This window comes from Anoplopoma fimbria, chromosome 19 (assembly GCF_027596085.1).
Source record: "Anoplopoma fimbria isolate UVic2021 breed Golden Eagle Sablefish chromosome 19, Afim_UVic_2022, whole genome shotgun sequence".
Classification (NCBI taxonomy): Eukaryota; Metazoa; Chordata; class Actinopteri; order Perciformes; family Anoplopomatidae; genus Anoplopoma; species Anoplopoma fimbria.
The window spans coordinates 3,184,870-3,206,426 of NC_072467.1; the positions used below are offsets into that span (position 1 = coordinate 3,184,870).

The 21,557-nt window shown below is 39.9% G+C and overlaps 1 protein-coding gene across 1 annotated transcript; it reads left to right on the top strand.

Moving 5' to 3' along the window:
* The first annotated feature begins 9,031 nt into the window (after positions 1–9,031).
* On the top strand, positions 9,032–21,522 carry ttc23 (tetratricopeptide repeat domain 23). Its single transcript, XM_054619503.1, has 11 exons — positions 9,032–9,054; positions 9,265–9,457; positions 10,858–10,981; positions 11,309–11,465; positions 11,563–11,688; positions 16,167–16,338; positions 16,493–16,598; positions 16,913–17,040; positions 17,314–17,463; positions 19,127–19,209; positions 19,377–21,522. The coding sequence occupies exons 1-11, from the start codon at positions 9,032–9,034 to the stop codon at positions 19,489–19,491; spliced, it is 1,377 nt and encodes a 458-aa protein (XP_054475478.1). The 3' UTR covers positions 19,492–21,522.
* Positions 21,523–21,557: the final 35 nt, after the last annotated feature.

The following is a 21,557-nucleotide window of genomic DNA, read 5'->3' on the forward strand; positions in this document are numbered from 1 at the left end:
AAAATATTTGTAATGGTATTATTGCCCCATTTGTGACAAGTATAACATTCATTTACCATTGGAAAGTGAATTACGTGACTTAAAGTGCCAAAACTATCTACAAATTTGGTTGAATTTCCCCATGAAACATCTCCACCTTTTTCATATGAAATGAAATACTACCATAATAAGACAGCATTCAGAACTTAACAGCACTCTTACAGCTTAAACAATACCTTTATGACCTATCCCATGGCCGGGTGACCCTTTTTGCTAATTAACACCCAATAATTTGACATCTTACTGGACATTGGCTGCTTTTCATCATTTGTCTTTCCTCCTTCTACAAAATGCTACCAAAGCATTGCAGAATCATAAGCAAATGGGCATGGGGCCTCTCTGAAATACTAACCAATCAATCAGGCCAAGTTTGCCCTTCTGGAGCAACAAGCCCCCATCCTTCCCAGCCATCAGTCATGCCCCACCTCTGGCTGTCCTCCTGCCTATTTTCACACCATCTTTTTCACTTCACACAGCTAACACAATGACTTATTATGTTCTCCAACTTGATTCCCCTTGATGTTTGCTCTCCAACTCTCTCGCTGCCTGTGAGTTACAATCCCGTCTGTCGATTTTCCATCACGATAGCTGGAGAATTAACTCCAAATGTTTGGCAAAAGCAAGCAGGGGAAAAGACATTGCTTTGAATTTTATGGTGAAAATGAATATATGTTCTTATTTAATACCTCCAGAAAGGTTTCCGATGAGGGCATAATGTTGTGCAATCGCTACATTATGTTTTCATGCGCTGAAAAGGTCAGTGAAAACAAGGAGAGGATGTTAAAAAGCTCCCTATGACAAATTGACACTTGTGCAAATAACATTTATAAAGCCAGTAATGTGTGGAGATGTACTATATTGTCTTCTTGGGAGTAGAGCTTCACCCCGGTGGTATAAAAATGAAACAAAAGTCAAAGCTTTTCCCCACAGGGTGCAACATATGCATGTGCTGTATAAGGTCACCTTTAAGGCCGCTGGTGTTTACACAGCTCGGAGGTAGATTTAGCTAAGCATCAACTAACAGTTTCACTGTGTGAGTGATTAAGCGTTTGTTTCTATCATAAGCTGAATATTGTCGATTGGTGAGGTGAGTCTGCAGGAAGCTTCTTTACTCTTAACATATTGTCACAGGTGTAGAAAGATGAGATTGTTTTACCTAATAGACATAAATTGTGAACAAGTCATCCTAAAAATTGCTGGAAAAGTTCATAAATCAAAGCATAACCTTGCAAATTGCAGCATCTGGGTCATTTAGTTCCATTAGAGAGGGGTGTTTCTCTTAATGCAGATGAGTAATCAAGAGCTCTGAGTAATCAAGAGCTCTGCATCAGATATGGACAGAGGACCAGCATGACCTGCTGTGTGTACATAAACCACAGCTGTAGTGATGGATGGCTGGCTTGACAGAGTGTTGTTCTGTGATGTAGTGGAAGAAGGATCCCACTGTGACTCCAATCCACCATCACGCACCCCAACCTCTCAAAACACCACATGTATCATTGTCTGCCAATGCTGAAATGAGGATGTTTGACAAAGGAATAGTGTATGTTGGAAAGAGTAGCTGTTATGAAAGGGTAAAAAGTTGCATGTGCTTGGATATGTGTGTGTGTGTGTGTGTGTGTGTTATTAAAAATGGCATAATCGGGAACACGAAACAGCTCACTTCACAGACACAACAGGAGTGAAAATCACTCACCTTTGTTACACAAGCTCCACTCCTCTATTGTTTTCTACTCTATGGTCAACAAAAGAAAAAGCAGAGAAAGAGAGTGAGAACAAGACCAACCATCCTTCCAGGAAGGACCCGGAAGGGTTTGGAGCCCTGAAAAATAAGGCTAATTTGAAGGTCATTTAAAGAGCGCCAGGCGGTGCAGCTCAGGAGGGGGGCCTCTGAACAAGTGCAGGGGGAGCGGCTTGGGTTGCACCGCTGTGAGGTAGGCGCTCCGACGCTCTCCCTGGTGCTCTTCATCAATCTCTCCCATCCACGAGAGCCTCCTCTGACCCACATAGCAGCCAGAGGGAGGGGGTTGCCTTTCTTCCATTATTGATACCACTGCATCACACAACCTGCACTTACCCGAACCAAGTCAGCAGAGGAGCCACAAAGGTCAAAGAACCACAGGCAGACATTTTGCCTCTCATTCACATTCATATTCAAAAGGTAGGTGACAAAACCCTTCTTTTGATGTTCGTATTTACCATTGCTTCCAGTCGTTCTGGAAGTTTATTCATATCAGTAGGGGTTTAATGTGGAGTTTGGCCAATTCTTAAGTGTGAGTGATTCATTTTAGCTTTAAGCAGAAGGCATCAATTTTCTGCTAAAAGTGAGTTTTCTCATCATGATATCAGAAAAAGACCTTTGAAATATAAATGGTTGACTCATTGGACATTTAATGTGCATTACAGATTATATGTTACGTAAAGTGAGATGGAAAAAAAAGTAAAGTTCATATAACTGCAAAAGCTGACATTGTTTTGGACAGAGTGGTTCTCGGTTTCTCTTTTTTCCTGCACATATATCGTACATTTTACACATTTAGTTAGAGAAGCTGATGAAAGGTGGACCCCACTGTAGCACAATAATCTGTGAATTGCAGCACTCTGAGTGAGCAAATGGGCGACTTGCAGACTTTCCCCCTAGTTACCAACAAGGTGTTACAAGGCTGGACTACAGTGTATCAAAGACAAGGAGCTGCTTCTTCCTCTCATCGTTTGGAGGGATGTCCTTGGCAGTGCTATCATTGTGTTTGAGTGTTTGAGGGGGCAGAGTTACAGACAAACCCCTCTACATAGTTGCTGATCCATGTTTTAGCAGCTAAAGCTTGATTGCAGGGCCTTTGGAAGAAGATGAAACTCCCCCATACACATATCTCCCTGTCACAGCGCTGCTAAAACTGCAATAATGAAGGGACGTACACGCTGTCAGCACACAAAACACAGTTATTGGTTTAGTGTGCCATTGTCTAAACAAAGAATGGCAATATATCACCTCCAAAGCTCTCCGTAATCTTTGATTTTGACATTGAATTGAAGGGAGAGAAGAAGATTTAGTGGTGAAACAATGCTAGATTTGTTTTCTGCATATGCTTTAAATTAGGCCAAGGTTTGGGTAAGGATAAACACAAGTTTAAGCCATTCTAAGTCTCTGCTATAGCAGAGAACAATTCACATTCGAATACAAAACTATTGTTAAACAAAGCACTGGCATGGAGCGATGCTGCTGCATGGAAAGAGAGCTTATCTCATCGTACTGTGACTATCATGTCTTTGCTATGGACAGCTTCAGTCAGTTCAAAGGAAGGGGTGCCTGGCTTAAGTGCCTGGCTTTGTTTCTTCTTCTTTACAGCGGCATTACTTGCACAAATACTTTGATTACGGAAACCCATTTCTTATTCTTTGTGCAAATAACATGCTTTATCTGAAGTGCAGCAGCTGTGAAGACATCGGCATAGTAGCTGTAAGTCAGACTAGGATAACTTTGTTAAAGTGGTAAACCACTCATGCAATTTTACAGCTATAGAATTGGGCCTGTTTTCACTAAATGTGGAATTTATTTGAAAATATATGCACTCTACTGATCTCAAAGATAACAGAGGAATATCAGAAAGTTCCATACAGGTAGTGGCACACTTTATGAATCCAGAATTGCTACAAAAGCTGGGATAAAGAGCAATTTATTATTTTTTTACAACGATCTAAGAAACTATATACATATATGTCACAATAAATACTGTCAACTCTGTCAGTTCCTACTCTAAACTAAACACTATTTCTTATGAAAGGGGCTGATTTTCATAGCTGAGTGGTGGGTGTCTGTGGGTTGACTAGCACAGGAAGTGGGGACAGCTGTATAAAAGATAGATGCTACTTTGTGGTACAAACAAATAACTGTGACATATCTGACAAGCAAAAAACTACTCCAAACACGGCAGAGTTTGTGTGTTTATCTGAGAAATGGATCCAAATTGCTTTCATGCTTTTCTTGTTTAGAGGTAAAGCACTTAGCTGGGTAGAGTTGTTCATCAAGACATTATGATAACTGGTCCCAAATGCCTTTTTAGCACATTACTACGTGGGAACTATCAAACAAACAAATTATGTCTTTATAAAACTGATATGTTATCTCCAAAAAGAGTTTTCCAAATTTATGATATTTCTTATTATCTTATTGAGACTCATATTAAACTAAAGCAATATGAAACACACATTTTATGGTTTCAAACCCATAATGATGCATGACTATCCAATCAAGGAATACAATTGTGCAGATATTTTAATCTCTATACATCTCAGTAAGGCCAACGTAGTCACCAGTTATGGTAATCGTGCTGCGTGTTGATAACACTTCTGCATAAACTGGTGGTAATGTGGTTTGTTACCTAGCCAGTCTGTGACCGTGCAGTTGTATGGCAAAAGTTCAGGGCACAGCTTGAAGAAATTCACCCACGCTCCCTTAGAAATGAGACACAGTTTTCCTGACTAATTATGTTATTATTTTTTTATTAATTGAGCAGCTGTTATCGTGCCTGTAAATCTAGAGCTTCTGCTGGTGCTGCCTTCCAACAGACAAGGAGGTTTTCTGTTTTCATCTAAAGCTTTGGTTTTACAAGTGAAGTTGACAAGGTTGCCATGAGCCTCTTAAACTGTGAACAGGAAGGGCAAGTGCTAAAGTGCTCAAGGGCCGATTTCTATGGTTGAGTGTCTTGACAGATGAAAATGGAGTAATTACAAGCACAGACTCGGGCAGTGGATGCTCTAAGCTCCAAAACAAAGAATTAAAAGCTAATTTTACCATCACATTGTATTGTTTTTTTAGGAGCCAACACTTTCAATTCTTCAAAGTCATTTTAATAAAAAAACATTTTCTCAGAATAAAATATTCAGATATATTGAATGGCTAAAAGGAAGTTAACTGGAACCACTTCTCCTGTGTCTTTCACTGAAAATGCCTCAATCAAGTTATTCACCGTTAATGTTTGTTGGAACAGTTCCACGGAAAATTGAGAACCTTGAAAGTCTGAGGTGAATAGGGTAAACATACATTAAATAAGTATGTTTTTCTTCCGCTGCCTGCATGGTTTGTAGCTAAACCTACAGTATACATAGAGTTGAATCAGGAAGCTCTGTAGCTCACATGTAAAAGGGTTTCCTTACAGATCCAGTAAGCCCTCACATAGGCTGAACGGAACAGAAATCATTTGCAGTGAGCAATACATCAATTCAAATCATATGCATAAACTCAGAATGTTCACTGAGGTGTCATGGCTTATAGGTGTCATCGTTTTAAAGTCATACCTTATAGTGTGGATTCTCTGAAGCTCTTCTCCAGAAAGTAAGTGGTGTAAGGAGTCATCAGTGGGAGAGGCCATACTGGTAAATTAAAATGCCATATAAAAAGATAAGAGCAACTTAAACAGAGGAGGATATACATCAGCCAAAAATCACTCAACAAACAATTTATGTGTCACAATGTGTGTTTGCCCATTCTACATATTGTTAAAATGTTAGCTGATGTAACCACCCAGCAACCCAAATTAATTCTAACAAATGGCATTTTACTCATCTATCAAGTATTGACTCATCACCCTTTTATAAAGTATGCATTATTAAAAAACTCTTTCCAAAGTAGTAGATGTGACTGCACGTCTGTAGAGAGGATATTTAAAAACAGTGCTACACCAGCTAGCATGACCAACTGATGCTGCTTATACACTTTAATGTTTCATTGACAGAACATAACAGTTGGGCTTAAAATAACCAAAACACCGAGTTACCAAAGAAATCACAATGTGAGGCGATTTTAAAATCAAGCTATGGTGCCTAAGTTTCAACTTTAAAGTATGTCACTTACAGATGCTTAAGCCAGACTCTGAAAACTGCACACAATGTGTAAAACACCATTAGATAGTAGCTTTAGAGGAAATGCATCTCTTTCATTAAAATCTCCATTTGCACTGTATACCATAGGTTAGCCTTGCAGTCTCACAGTGTTGTTAGAATAAAACAGAAGAATGATTAGAAGTGTTTGGCAAGGGTGAGAAATTTTAAGTGCTCACCCTCCACCTCTTCTCATCCACCCCCACACGCTCCCTTGAATGTCTACGCATTTACGCAAACACACGGATGTCAGCGAGGTCTGAGTGACTCTACCCCTGTCACTGGGTGCCTGCTGTGAAAACACACACACACACACACACACACACACACACACACACACACACACACACACACACACACACACACACACACACACACACACACACACACACACACACACACACACACACACACACCCTCCTCTCCTCTACCCCTCTCCCCTCCTCTCTCCCTCTTCTCTGGACGCCAGCCTGACATACCAGACCTTGTTCGTTAGCACATATTTTTACCCACCGTTACTAAATTAGGAAGCCAGAGGGAGCAAATGGAGTGTGGCTGCCAAGGCAGAAGAAGAAGGGTCTGATCAGGCCTGCGTTTGCTGAGGGCCCATGCCAACCCTACGAGCTTCATTAAGAGCCACTTGGGTTTCAGAAATAGAAGCCCAACAGGGACCGGGGCCAAACAGAGCCCTGAACAGCCAGCCAAAAACTCACGGGACAAACAAACAAATAAACGGGTTGTCTCATGGCCTGCCAGTATCAACCGGCAGCAGCCATCCCAAGGAGCCATAAGAAGTTATCTTAGGCAGTCTTGCACACAGAATGTGCCCTGCCCCGAGTTTAAAAGTGGTGACAGTAAACATACTGCCAGCCCGACACAGAATAAATTAACCTAGAAATCTCTCTCCAGAGACCAATTTCTCAAAGCAGCCACAGAGACGTAACTTCTTGTTTATTTGGCTGGATTTTGGGCGCTGATGTAAGAAAGGATATTTTCACAAGGAAATGTACATTTCCTCTTCTTGCTATATTGGCATATAGCATTTAAGCTCTACAAACATACAGAATAATGTGGAACAAGTATTGCTTATCTGTATTTTTAAAACAATATTTTATTTCAATCCTGAAAACCCTTACATTTCTTCATCTCCCTCTATACTTACAGTTTAGATTTATACGCAATTACTAAATTGTATGCACATTATAAAATGAATGACTGAAATACATCGTAAACTCCTTGTTATATAATAAATAATTTAAGAGAGGGGAAAGCATGTTGCTATGCTGAAGATCTAATCTGTTTTATTTGAAACAGATTTGGATGAAAGACTCTCTGGTAGCAAATAACATTATTTTTTAAATATCTGGAAGTGTAGTTACAGGAAACCACAACCAGTTAGAAAGCACTGTAGGAAAATGTGCATTTTACTAAAGGTTACAAAACTTCTTGAATCTGTCAGGTTGATTGTTTACCATTTTCTCTGAATGGCACCTCTAAACCTGTGCACTATTACTTCGGTCAAATTAGCACCCACCCATTAAAACTAATGAGCTATTAGCAGCTGAGTCTGAACAACTGGTCATTGTTACAGTCATATATGGTTTTGATTGATTTACAACGTTGCATGTTTTCCTTCTATTCATGATGATGCTTTTAAAATGGCATCATAAAAATCTTGACAAGAAAAATTGTAATTCAATTTTTATTATTTTGTAGACTGCTGGCATGAGTAGGTGATGAAAGGAAGGTCTGAGAAAATATGAACTAAATGGTCTGATAAGTACTGAGGAAGCGATTTGGATAACACTGAAAAAAAGAAAAACAGTGGCCCTGGGGTTTTCATATTGGGAGTAGAAACACTTTGAAGTATGCATGCCCTAAGGAGAGGCCAACATCCCAGCCATCACTTCTTAAAAGAGCAAAACAATATTATAATCCATCAAAATTATAAACTCCCTTGAGCACAACATTAAAAACGACAGTATATCTAGGAATGGGACTCTTGTGTTACTATACTGACATCTTGTGGAGGTATTAGAATACTACAATTCATATTTTCAAAACGTGAAGAGTTTTCACATGCATTTGAACATTACTCGTAAAAAGCCTGCATTAATAAGATCTCCACCTTGTTTTAAAGACTTTAGATTGAATGGAATTTCAGTAAAGCTGAAAGTCTTGGGCTAATATTTAGATGATAAGCCACTGTTAACCCACCATTAACCCCCTCCTCTGTGCATTATGAACCTTATTCTCTATGCTGGAGTACTACCTGGCCCCAGGTAAAGGCTTACTGTGTGGCCAATCGATTAACACACAATATTTAAGGAACTTGCACCATAGGGCAAAATAAAGCTCTTAAAACTAGATTTTGACACAGGGGCCATCTTTAAGACAGGGACTGAACATCAGGCAGTAATGGCCTGCCATAAGGCCCTTATCATGCCATTTGTTGTGATGTACTGCTGCATAGTAAATTAAAAAAGGTCTTGCACGCAGGTGTTTCAAATTACTCTAATTAGTTAGTCTCGAAGTTACACTGGGGATTACTCCATGTCATTATATGAACTGATAAAAAGATGAAGGTGTAAAAAAATGTGATACTGGTGTGAACTGTCAAACTATTAACAGTTAACAGGAGACACAAAGCTGTCAATCACACTGAGTGTACGTGCCTACCTAAAAACATAAGCTTTATTTCTCTGTTTAATTAGAAACTCTGGTCATAATTATAGTTGAAGACACATCTTTTTTATTGTTTAACAACATAGCGGCTCTTGAATGCACCCCACTTTCTTCTGTACACTGTGCAACACTGTAAGCAACACTTTCTGTTAATGGAAACTCTCCCGCAACGACATCACAGTCCACAAAAAAAAGTGTCTAGGAGGTTAGCTCCTTGAGGTGAAATGCTTTAAGTCACGTTTTAAGGGACCATTACCTAAGGTGTGGTAGTATTTTCGGTGAAACAGAGAGAGCGTAGCTACAGTTAGCGTTAGTGTGTGTGGTCACGTAAATGACGCTCCGGGGCGGTCGCTACGTGTAACCACGGAAACACAAACGAACAGAACGCATACGTCACTGACTGTCTGTAAAGATGGTTGATTGTCACGCAATGACCAAAGCCAGTTCCTCTGAGTGAGTGATTACTTCTTTCTGACATGTTGTTTGCCAGTAAAGGTAGATGTTGATGGTACTTAAGACAAAAAGAGTTGCATATCTGCAATAACTCCTGTATTAAATGTGTCCCAAACTGTATTTATCTTTGTAGGGTTTCAGCTTGACAGATGCTCAAATTCCACCTTTTCCAAAAATGCATTGACCTACCTTGTTTCCCCAAACTTGTAGATCCCCTGAAAGCATGGGAAGCACCAACAGGGGCGAGACAGCATCTCCTCCCTGTTACTCAGATGTGTTGAGTTCCCCTCAGACAGGATATGCTCACAAGGATTTTATGATGATGGCACCTGAAGAAAAGCTCAAATACTTTGACAACCGGGCTCAGGCCCATGAGGACAACCAAGAGGTGGGTATTTTGCAGGTACATTACATTACATTACAGTCATTTAGCAGACGCTTTTATCCAAAGCGACTTACAGGAAGTGTATTCAACATAGGTATTCAAGAGAACTACTAGTCACCAGAAGTCATAAGTGCATCTCCTTTCTTAAACAAGCATCTTAAAGCATAAACCAGAGCAAAAGTATAGTGCAGAGGCAAATTACTACGAAAACAATAATTGCAACAGACTAATCCGAATATAATAAGTGCTACAAACTACTACGAATAGGATAAGTGCAGTTAACGAATATGAATACAGTAAGTGCAACAACTAATACGAATACAATAAGTGCTACGAGGAAGGCTCAGGGTAGTACTTCTTGAAGAGGTGAGTTTTCAGCCTGCGCCGAAAGATGGGCAGCGACTCTTAGGTAACTGTGCATCATATTCACGCAGCTGAATGCACTACTTAGGCTGCAATTCATAAATATCACTGACAAGGTTTATAAACATTATCACCCTGGTTTGAGTCTTATCCTGGTTTGAGTCTTATCCTGGTTTGAGTCTTATCCTGGTTTGAGTCTTATCCGGGATATGATGACATGACATTACATGGAACACAAGAAACGTGATTATTCATATCCCTGTATACATTATCATAGTATCCAGGTGTTTCTGATCATCTGTGTGGATGTGCATGTGTTTTGATTGATCTCCTTCTTGACCAGCAGAGAAGGATCTGAATGGTGGATGAGGTGTTAACATGCCACAGTCCCTACTCCAGGTAGCATATCCGAGTTTCTCAAAAGGTTAAGGACTTACAGTATCCAGGTTTCTTAACACAGAACAAGATGTTTACGTGAGCAACATGTAACCGGAAAAATCCAAAACATCTTACCACGATACTCATGTGAATATAAAGGCACTCATTATTGACTAGTCCTGATTTTTTTCTTCGATTTTCATTATATTGATTCTTTTCAATAAAATATCAGTAAATCAGTAAAAATGTCTACCATCATTTCCATTAGTCAAAAAATATTTCTCCAGGTAGCTTGTTTTGTCTGACCAACATGCCAAAACCAAAATATAATCAGTTTACAATGATATAAAACATAAAAAAGCATTAAATCCTCAAACCCAATAAGCTGGACTTAAACAATCAATTGACAATCAAATTTATAAGCAATTCATTTTCCGTTGGTTGAGTTATCATAAAATGACGTATCATTTTAGCTGAACACTCACTCAAATTGATCTGTTTTCGTACATAAGGTGTTCACTTAGGTCGACACACAGGCAGGTGAGGTATTGATTCTAGTTTCTAAATTCTAATCTAGGCTCTCAGCTGTAACAGAAGTATTATTGATTTTGTTTTAGATTCATGGTACAGTGGGCTCCAAGAGATGATCCTGAAAGTTATTTCCCATATCTCCTCAGTTTGATGCCTGCATCCAGGACCTGGTGCGTTGTGTGGCTCTGTGTAGGCTGGTATATGGGGATGGGCATCTCAAACTGGCCCAGGCCCATGCCAGACTGGCTAAAGCATATTTCCAGTTCAAAGGTAATGGTAAAATGATAATACTGAGAGCACATTGTAAATCTTAACGGCATATTATGAAATTCAGGAACCTGTTGTTTTACCTATGTGTAACCCTGATGTGTTTAAGAGTGTAAGATGATTTTTCAAAACTGACACACACTTCAGGTCAGTATGATCAATCCATGTAGCTGTAGTATTTGTTTTAGAGATTAAGCTTCTACATGTGTAATTTAACAAGTTGTTTTAGTTTGCTCTTTGCTTCAATAAGCTAAGGAAAGGATTGTTAATTGTGGTTACTGTTGAGATGCTGTTCAACTTACACTCATTGACGGTTCTTTGTTCCCTGAGGTTGGGGACTTCAGGCCCTGGAGCACTCAGCTATGGCCAGAGAGCTGCTGCCTTTCTGCCCCTCCGTGTCCTCCGGCAGAGGGGAAAAGCTGGAGGTTCTTATGTGTCTCCTGAACGTACACCTCACAAAGGGAGGCTCTTCACTGCTTACAACCAAATATCCTTGCCATGACATGTTTTACAATAATGTATGCTATTGAATAGAAGTATTAACTCAAATAACCAAGCTGAAAAAGTCCTTGACTCTTTTCTACTCTTGAGGAGGCAGAATCTTCTTTTCTGGAGGCAGAACAAGTTCTTGAGGAGCTTCATCAACTCAGTGGCATCAACCAGGAAGAGAAGATGAAGACTGAGCTGGAAATCTCCACCGGTCTATCCAGGTTCAGTTGGGGGAAAAAATGATTTTCTAGGAATCTATTAGTAGCAGTGCACAGCAGATACGTTGACAAAATAAGGCTTTAATGCAGCATTTGCAGCCCATAGTATGTGATACCTTAGCCAAACTTGGTGCTTTTGCCAATTATAAGGTAACAGGGCAGGTCTTTCCAGATCTGAGTATAGCCTGGATGGTATTACATTTGTTTTGAAACTGTTATCATAACTGATTTATTTTTCTCAGACCCTTCCAATTTAAATGCAATGCCTTATATATAAGTTTGGCCACAAGGTGGTGATATATTCATGTCAACTGGCATGAAATCAACCTTTCCCGTGGTCTCATGTTCTCTAACAAACAACAACCTAACAAATCCGGATTTCCCACTGTTGTCCAGTCCACTCAGCAGTCAGCGTGGGTGTGTTATAATGATGCTTACAGACCTGCTGGGTTTGATTTGTTTCTGCATGTCCACTCACCCAGTCAATGCTCAAGCAGAGGCACAGATGGAAGAGAGGACTTTTTCCTGTTGTTATTGATTTGTGTCTACCATTTTACAATATGCATTTGTAACCTGGTGGTAGTATTGACAAAAGAGGTCCCAAGTGCAGTATTACATGCTCAGGAAAAGATTAAAGACTAAGTGGATCATGGTGGTGACACCAAGCAGAGACATCGGGTCTGGGAGAGACTGATAGTCTGTTAAGGGAAGTCTGTGGCTTGGCAACTTAAAAATAGCAGCTACTTGTCATAGTTTAGATCACTGTGGGTTAAATTAGCAGCGTCACCGGTAAATAAAGTATACTCTTACCTGGGTTGAGATCAGCCTGCTGATGTCTAAAAGCATATATACCACATGAGTACATGTATCATCCATGCTATAAGCTGTGTGGAGTTCTAAAACCCATCAGAGCTAAAAGGAGAACAAAAAATTCATGAGTGGTCTCCCTCAAAACATTTGACACCCTCACAAAGTTTGTTCCCTGTCAAAATGTGGATCAGTTTTTTTTTAATTTAAATGTTCTTTCTTAGTTTTAGAATAAAGGAGTATGTAAGAAAAGACAGGAGTAGGGTGACAGTATAATAACAGAGGACCCCATCTTACAGGCAAGCTTATGTATTGCCCAATGTTTTGAAAATCCTGTTGCTAGGTAAATTGAAGCAATACTTTTGGAGCATCTTCAGTGAACAAGCCTTATCAGTGGGTGAGGTTAGCTACACTGACAGGAATTTGAAAATGTTGCCATCTTGGTCTGTTTCAGAGAGTCAGAGTTTGTTGACATGATGTGTGTAATTGAAAAAATGTGCAGACTCTGGCTGGTGTGTAAGCTTGCTAAATCTCTTTTGTTATTTGATGACTAAGAATTTGGCGTGCTTCTAAAGCTTTGTCAGTCAACACTGTTGTGATGGAGGGGGATTTTCCCATCAAAGCCTGCAACAATAAAGTATGCTCAGCTCTCTTATAGATCCCGGTCCAAACAATCTGCTCGGCTTTAGATTCTCACTCAAGGTGTGCACTTATGATCAACTAGATGGGATATTTATTGGTAGGTTTATATCTCTGTGTTCTCATATTCTCAGCCTTGGCCATTGCTGCTAAGATCATTTATTTTCTTCACTTATTCATAACAGCTGTCATAAATCCACATCTTAGTCAACATATTTTATTTAACTTCTAAAATAATTTAAAATGATACATTATTTTAGAATGGTTTAAATTCATTGAAAAGGTTCCATATCCTCTCCACACTTAATTATCATGTACATCAGATTTATTGAATTGCACTCACCAACTGCAAATAGTATTTAGAATTTGTGCTGTTGTTTTAATCAGATGCCCGGTTACGCTTTCCTTGTGTATACGTTTGCTAATGACTTGATCCACAGTCATAGTATAAACACACAGCATAGTTACTATTAGCCAAACTCCAGAGGTATTCTTATGGTTGGGATCCAGCGTCTGCCTGTACTCCTTCCAGAAAGGTAGCTAATTATCTAGATGTAATGTTATCTCTTATGGCCATGATAGAGAGTCACTACCCAAGATTGATCAGGTAGTTCCGTATTTTTTTCCATAGTCTTTTACCGAAATCTTCCTGAGGCACTCAATAAAAAGCCTCATCAATCACAATTCCATTGGTTTAAAGCACCACAAAGATTTGCTGAAAAAGGCTGTTATGTTTCTGTCCCTCTGTTTTCACTTTAGCTTGGCCTTGCTGTGTCATTTTCCGACTGAAAGCCCACAGCTAACTTACGTCAACTGTGTTCTTGAAACGTTTACAAAAGAGGGCTGTGTGGCTTGCTTGGCAACACATCTACAAATCCATAATTATATTAATTCCCTGCCCTGTGGAGTCATGGTAGAGTTCGGTGGGATGTGGCATATTACCGTCCTGCCGGGAAATGCGTAAGGATGCAGAGTGAATGAGAGGATAGAGGGGTATTGTCTCTGTTTGTCCATGCAGGCAGAATGGCAGGACTCGAGCCATGCTGGAATGTAGCTCTGCTTCAGCCATCGCTGCTGCCCTAAAAGGACCTGAAGTGCCTGCCTCATGAACACTTATGGGCGGGGCATTCCTTCTATCCATCACAGCATGTTAGGATAATCCTAGATTCATGGGAAAATTCAAGTTAAACAAAGTGTTTTTGTAACCTGTGCTGCTGGCATTTAACCACAGAGCCATGAATATCCAAATCCATGTGGTCCTGGGATGTGAGCATATCATAATACTGTAAAACTTAGACTTTAGGTTCCCACACACACTTCCCCTGCTAAAACATACTGTATGTACTCATGTTACTGGAAGGCACATTGGATAAAACCATAAATCAAATGCCATGCTGTTACAGATTGATCTGTACGCAAGTGAATTGTTGTTCAGATAACACATACTCTGCTCAGTGTGGATGTGGAATACTGTGAGAAAGGCTTTCCTGTGACAACAATGTAGCTAGAGATTGTGTAGCAGTGAGTGTTGCCTCCTCTGAGAAAAGCCAACCCCTTGACTGAAGAGCTGAATTAAATTTAGAGTCCATTAGATGGTTTGAAGATGTTAGCAGAGTAGCCTGATGGGATCCAGAGTCCTTGCAGTGGTTATTGCTGCCATCGTCTCATTCTCTCTCCCCCAGCCACCCACCCTGTTGCTCTGTAGAGGCCCAAGCAACCCCAAAGTACAGTATAAAAAGAAGTGACTCTTTGAAAAAAGCAAAGACACTATTTTGTGAATCAGCAAAACATTAGAAGCCTGTGCACTTGGTAGCACAACACATGTAGAGATGCGTGTCCAGCAGCATTATAAGCATTTCCATGTGGTCGTTTGCGTGTCTGAGGGGGTGATGGACTTTCCTTTTCTTATCAATGCTTATTTTGCTCTGCTAACTATTGTGAAGTTCACAAAGAAACTGTAAACGAACAAAAGCATAAGTGCTCTCCAGTGCGACAGGGACTTCCAGCCACATGGCAGAGCTAGCGAGTGTGCGAACAGACAACAACGAAACCAAGGGGAAACGAGTCAGAGACGTGTGTTGATCAAATTTCTTGACCTAAAATGTATTAAATCTGTGATCTGTAGGTGTTCATTTTAAAGTAAATTTGATGGTAGATAGATCGTGCAAGACCTGCAGCCTTGTAAATAAGTAAATAAAAAAAAGAGTATATAGAGGAATATTTTAAGTACCAAGGACTACCTCAAATTATTAGGGTACAGAATACCCCGTTGTATTTTCTGTAACTAAGCAACCAATCTAATTCCTGTTTACACCGGCTCCTGCATGCCCAGTGTACATGAATACTATGTAATATTAGTTTTCAGGCATCTAGTATGGAATGGAAACTATTTCTAAAACGGTCCTCGAAAGCCCATGTGGACAGAGATCTTGATGGTAGATATATCGTGTGTATGTAACCTTAGAATGAGAGTTTGAACACACTGCAGGGGTTATTTGTTAAGAGTGTGAGAAGCTGCAGTTAATGTGAAGTTGTTGCAGTGTAAGCTTCAGTCCCAGAGGAGACAGTTAGAGACTCGTGAAAGGATGCAACCCAAAACATTAAAAAAGGGCTAATGTGCAAGCTTTCCTTTATGAAGTCTGCATTACAACAGGCCTCAAATGCAGCCATTAGCCAAAAGCCTTCACCACTCTGCAGGATCTGGGTTTGGCTAGAGACCAAGCAGTTACCTCTATAATGTAAAACAGGTTCATGGTTATGAGGTAACAGGCTTATGGGTATATACTGTACTCAAGTGATTCTGTAAATAAAGAGTGTTATTAGATATTATTTTGAATCATAAAATCTGTAATGGTTAAAGAGTAAGAGCAAATGTTTTCAAAAACATGGATTCAGACAATCTACTTGAAGGGTACACTTTCTAATCATTACTGTTACTGCTGCCTCCTGTAGTGGGCTGACCTGGACGCTGTCTTTATTCTTGTCTTTCCGTCTCTGACAGTCCCTCCATTTTTATGTCCTTTTTTGCTCTGTAGGGTCTATAGGCGACAGAACAGACCAGAGGAGGCCTTAAGACAGTGTGAGAAGTCTCTGCAATGGCTGAAGGACTGTGGCAAGCCAGAGAAGACGTGTTCGGTCTATAGGGACATGGCTGCCATCGAACAGGACAAAGGTCATTTGGACCGAGCCATAGAGCATCTCACCAAGGCAAGGGGCATACCACTCACACAGCACAACATACTGTATATTAACAAATAAGGGCTTCTTGAGATGGTGCCAGGCTTTGTTGTTAGGTAACGTTCCAGCACCTCTTATTTGGCGATATGTGATCCGCCGTAATTCACGTGGGTGTTTCTTCTAGGCCCATGCCATTGCTATGAGTCACAACCCGGAGGAGCTGGAGGGGGCTCAGATCTCCCACAGCTTGGCCCTCATCCTTTCAGCTTCAGCAGAGCCATATCACAATGGTGAGTTTATTCTCAGACACAGACTAGGCCTCAGCGATATGCATTAAGGGGTTAATTAGGGTTCATCTTCCTGTATGTGAAATTCTATAAGATGGCGTTATGGAAACCAGACTTCTAATAGTCTCATTGAAGACATGTTGAAGTTCAAACTCGAGGCAAACGTATGCTTCATGCAAGCTATGTAAAACATAACATCTAAATCTCAAAATCCTATTTACATTTATTTCATACTTATGATTATTATTATTGGTATTATTGCCAGAATTCAAGTTAACCTGCATATGTTGTGTGTTTTTTTCCCCATGCTGCTGCAGACTCTGCAGGTAGCTACTTTGAGGAGAGTCTAAGTGCGTATAAAAACTGTGCAGGTCCACAGGATCCAGCCTTTCTGACGGCCCAGGATGATTTCTGTCGTTTCCTCCTCCTCAGTGGCCAGCAAGAGGTTACAGATACACACACACACACACACACACACACACACACACACACACACACACACACACACACACACACACACACACACACACACACACACACACACACAGACAAAGCCACAATAATAATTTCCTCCAGGCAAAGAGTCTCATATTTTCCTAATGTCATTTTTAAACCCCAAAGCAGATTTTTCCACACCCTTTGTTCAGAGAGCTGATGTGTCTCCCACCCACCACTGATGGAGAGAGCTGATTTACCTATTTTCAATGTACCATTGCAGAGATGTGTGGAGATCCAGAGAGCTTCTCTCGCTACAAAGAGATCTACTTTTGGGGACTTGTCGGCTGAGGTAGCAGACTCCCTTCAGCTTATAGGAAGTGTGGATATGAGTGAGGGCAGACTGAAGCAGGCCCACAGGAACATGAGGAAGGTATTACAAGTTACAGAACACAAACAACACAACTAATGTTTGTCTTGGCTGCATCCTGTAAACGCATATTAAGAATGATGGATATGACATTGTCCCTGCCAAAGTGCTGCATTTGGGAGGGCTTAATAAAAGGGCAGGAGTCAGTGGGTGTGTCCATTTACACCATTTCAAAATAAACACAAAGAGTCCCTGTCAGATTGAGGTGAGCTATTTTAACCAGCCTCCATTAAGCTCAGTGCTATCAGAGATGCATGCTAATCTTGGAAGGGTGAAGTGTGCAGAGCTGCCATGGCTGGTGTAAAATATCACACACAGTGACTTTGTGTTTCCTCAGTCTGGATGGAGCCTGACAGATGGACAACAACACTGTGGGAACAGAATGGCAGTCTGCTAACTGCTGTCAATTAAAGGGACACTGACCCCAATTAGTGAGGCAGACAAAAGTGACATTCTTATGTCCTTCAGCACACATGCAACTTTTGAGTTCATTTGACCGTGTTAACTCTTCTATATCTGTTACTGTTTTACTTTATTTCTTTTCTTATTCCTTGTTTTTTTTCACATACAGTATGACTTCACTTGTTTGCGCTTGCACTTGTATGAGCTCAGTTTTGCAGCCCACCACTCATTAAAATACAACAGTAAATGGGGGTTTCTTCATACAAGTAATGGCATGCCTGTAAGTAAAGGAGCCCAGTTGCTATGTTGTTTTGTTATGACATTTAAGAGCAGAGAGGGTACCACTGACAGGGTATATCAGGACTCACTCTCTCCACACCACGGCCGGCTGTAACCTTTCTGAAGTGCCGTGACACAGAGCACGTCAGGACATTTTCCCTGTCATCATGACACCATCTGCACACTTAATAAATAACTTTTGTTTTTCCAGAGGAAACCTGGCTGATGCAGAAGATACAGAACCTCAGATATACTTAAAAAAAAACATAGAGAACAATGGCTCACTCACACACAGACATACACTTGACATTTATCCCTTCCTCTGTAGTGCTGCTGGAAAAAAAAAGACCCTCCATTACATCAACCTTAGCAACAGTGAAAACATTCAGGAGGCCAAATGGATCTGTTCCAGATTACAGATTGTTTTTACTTTCTCTGGTGAGGAGGGAAACTTTTCGCTCCCTCTTTCCCTACTTTTAACAAAGTTCTCTTCACAGCTTGTTATTTATGAGGATTGCAGAAATGACAGGCTTTTATCTATCTGTTGTGCAACTGTATACGTGCACACGCTGTGTTATCATATTCATGTGTTTATATTTAAAAGTTGACTGGATTCTTTTAAATTAGGCAATATTTTGTTATGTCACAGATGGAAGTCATTTGCTCATTCCTCCCATTTGATTGGACCAAACTAAATGCAGGGTGGAAAATGGCTCAGGCTGCATCTTAAATATGTTAACTACCTCAGAGTCCTCGTAATAAATCTAGCAGATCCCCCTTGTTGCCCCGACACTCTCGAGTGGTCAGCACAGGTGTTTTCTAAACCTTTGGCTGCAACAGAGGTTATTTTGGGATGTTTAGTGCCTTCACATGTTGCTAGGAAGTTTATTCCCCTCTGGGCACAAGTTGCACCTCTCATCTTCCATTGACCACTCACCATGCTGTCATTATTTTTTACTAATACTAATAATATTTTTAATTTTAGTGTCTGGAGGTCCAGAGTTTGTTGTATGGTCCTCAGCACAAGAAGACAAAAGCTACACAAAAAGCAGTGGACATGCTGGCAAGGTAAATCTGCTGAACTAATTAAACTGTACGTCATATTATATCATGACATTTGATTCTCCTGGTGATAAATTCCCAATCAACTGATTTTATTTACAGTAATAAAATGATTTGAAATAACAGACAAGTGCATGTTTCAGTAATGCAACCATGTAATGTATGTTTTGTAGGGCACCAGAGGTGGCTGTGAGACAACAGAGGCGGGGTCAAAGGAAAACAAAACATCACACACCTTCAGTTGAACCCTGCAGTGGCAACGATGGAAACTCGATGTCTGACTCATGAAATCTTATTTTACAATAATCTTGCAAGCGTTGACCAATAATCCCTGGCATTTGTTTTTTAGAGAAGTTTTTCTGTCCGTTAGATAATGCACTGCTGAAAATCATCTTCATTCACACAAATTATGTCCACTGGCATTTTAGGTAAAATAAGTCAGCTTTGAAGAAATACTCATACTCAAAAAGCATATCAACAATGTGTTTTAATGGATGTTTTAAGATATGAATCAATTTCCAAATAAAGCAGAGCAATAATTCCATATGTTTTCAAAAGAAACCATTTTGTTAATGAAAGCAATGATGTTGGATTATCCGTGGTGACCAATATTTATTGAACCTTTGTCTCATTACACATTTTTCATAGGTATTTCCTGGATGCTGCAGATTTGTATGCTGTGAAATGGCACGTTATCTAGATTACACTCTGGACATACATATACAGCAAAGATCTGTTATTAAAGCACAATTGAAGTGCACTGATATTATAGTGTTTTTGTTTAAATTAATGCAGTTTGCAGATGAGAATGTATGGAATTATGCTGTATCTTGGCACTTAAATGAAAGGTCTTTTTAATTGAGTTTTCATTTAGTAGATTTATTTTTAAAGTTAACATATTTATAAAAGCATGGCATGCATGCTAAACATTACATTTCTGCACATTTCCTTTACGTGAAAGTGCCAAGAGGCCAATCCGTGAATACATTACTCAATAGTTACACAGTGTTCATGTTGCAGTTTCCACTTCCGATAAATGTGCAAAACATGGAACCACACTGTAATCATAGTGGACCATTTCTGCCTCTGCAACAAGTGCACAACACAACAAACCCTAATGGATAGTCGATGCTACTAAGCCAATAATCCAAAAATAGTCACGGTCATGGACACTCGTATGTCCCATCAAAGGTGAACGCTTCAAGCCAACACTGTGATAACCATCAACTGTCTACAAGCAAAAGGGCATCCAGACAAGACACACTGTACATCAAAACCAGGTGCGATTTATATTATATTTTCTTTAACAACACAATCGCTGAATTCTTCCAATTCCTTAAGCTACTACTACTTATGTTCACTCTTTCAACTTACTATTGGCTTTTCTAATAAACAACCCCCTTATTTGGTGTTATAAATGGACAAATTCACCATTTTCAATTCCCACCCCCCTAGTCACATGTTCTGATCAACATTTAGCTGTCGGACAAATTTGAAATGTATGTTATTGACACATACCATTTAAAGATACATATTTTACAAACATTGATTACATTGATCACGTAACCCGGTTATTTGACAACCACTTTCAAGTGCCCCATTTACTACACTACACTATGATTTAAGCATTCAAAACTTGCAAAGTTTAAGACAAATTACCATCTTTCCCCCCCCCCACCTCTATACTGTCCTCAGCTACAAGCTTCACTGTATTATATACTCTTTACTGACTACTGCTTCAAATAGATCTGCTTCAGGATACAGTAAATGCAAAAAATATTCTTATTTGGCAGCAGTGCCCGAGTCAAACAAAAAATGAAAGCCCAGATCTGGAACAGTTCAAAGCACCTCATAACTCCAACTGTCATATGTTGGCTTGTAGCAGATTCAACAACATGGCAGACATGTGGTGTGATGATTGGTGTGATGGGGTGTTGTAAACTGCAGATGCACATCACAGGTTAGTACAAAAATAGAGAAATCTAGAGAGAATAAACAACCTCTGTTAAGATAAACTGCAAACTGTAAAAAGGTTACACACAATCCAGCGCAATCCTAACTTAAACCAGCCCATTTTTGTTAGCAGTCAGTATTCAAAAGCAGTACTGCCAAAATGAATACCACAAAAAACGTGTTAATCGAGTAATTGTAATTGAATAACTGAATTTAGCTTGCCTCATGTTAGGTACACCAAGTTTTAAGTGCTACACTAAGTAGCTTCAGCAGAAGAGCGCACCATAATCAATTTGATATATAATGTTTAACTTCTTACAACATTATTAGAATATCTGCAAACAGTATTATAGTTATGTGTGTGTGTGTGTGTGTGTGTGTGTGTGTGTGTGTGTGTGTGT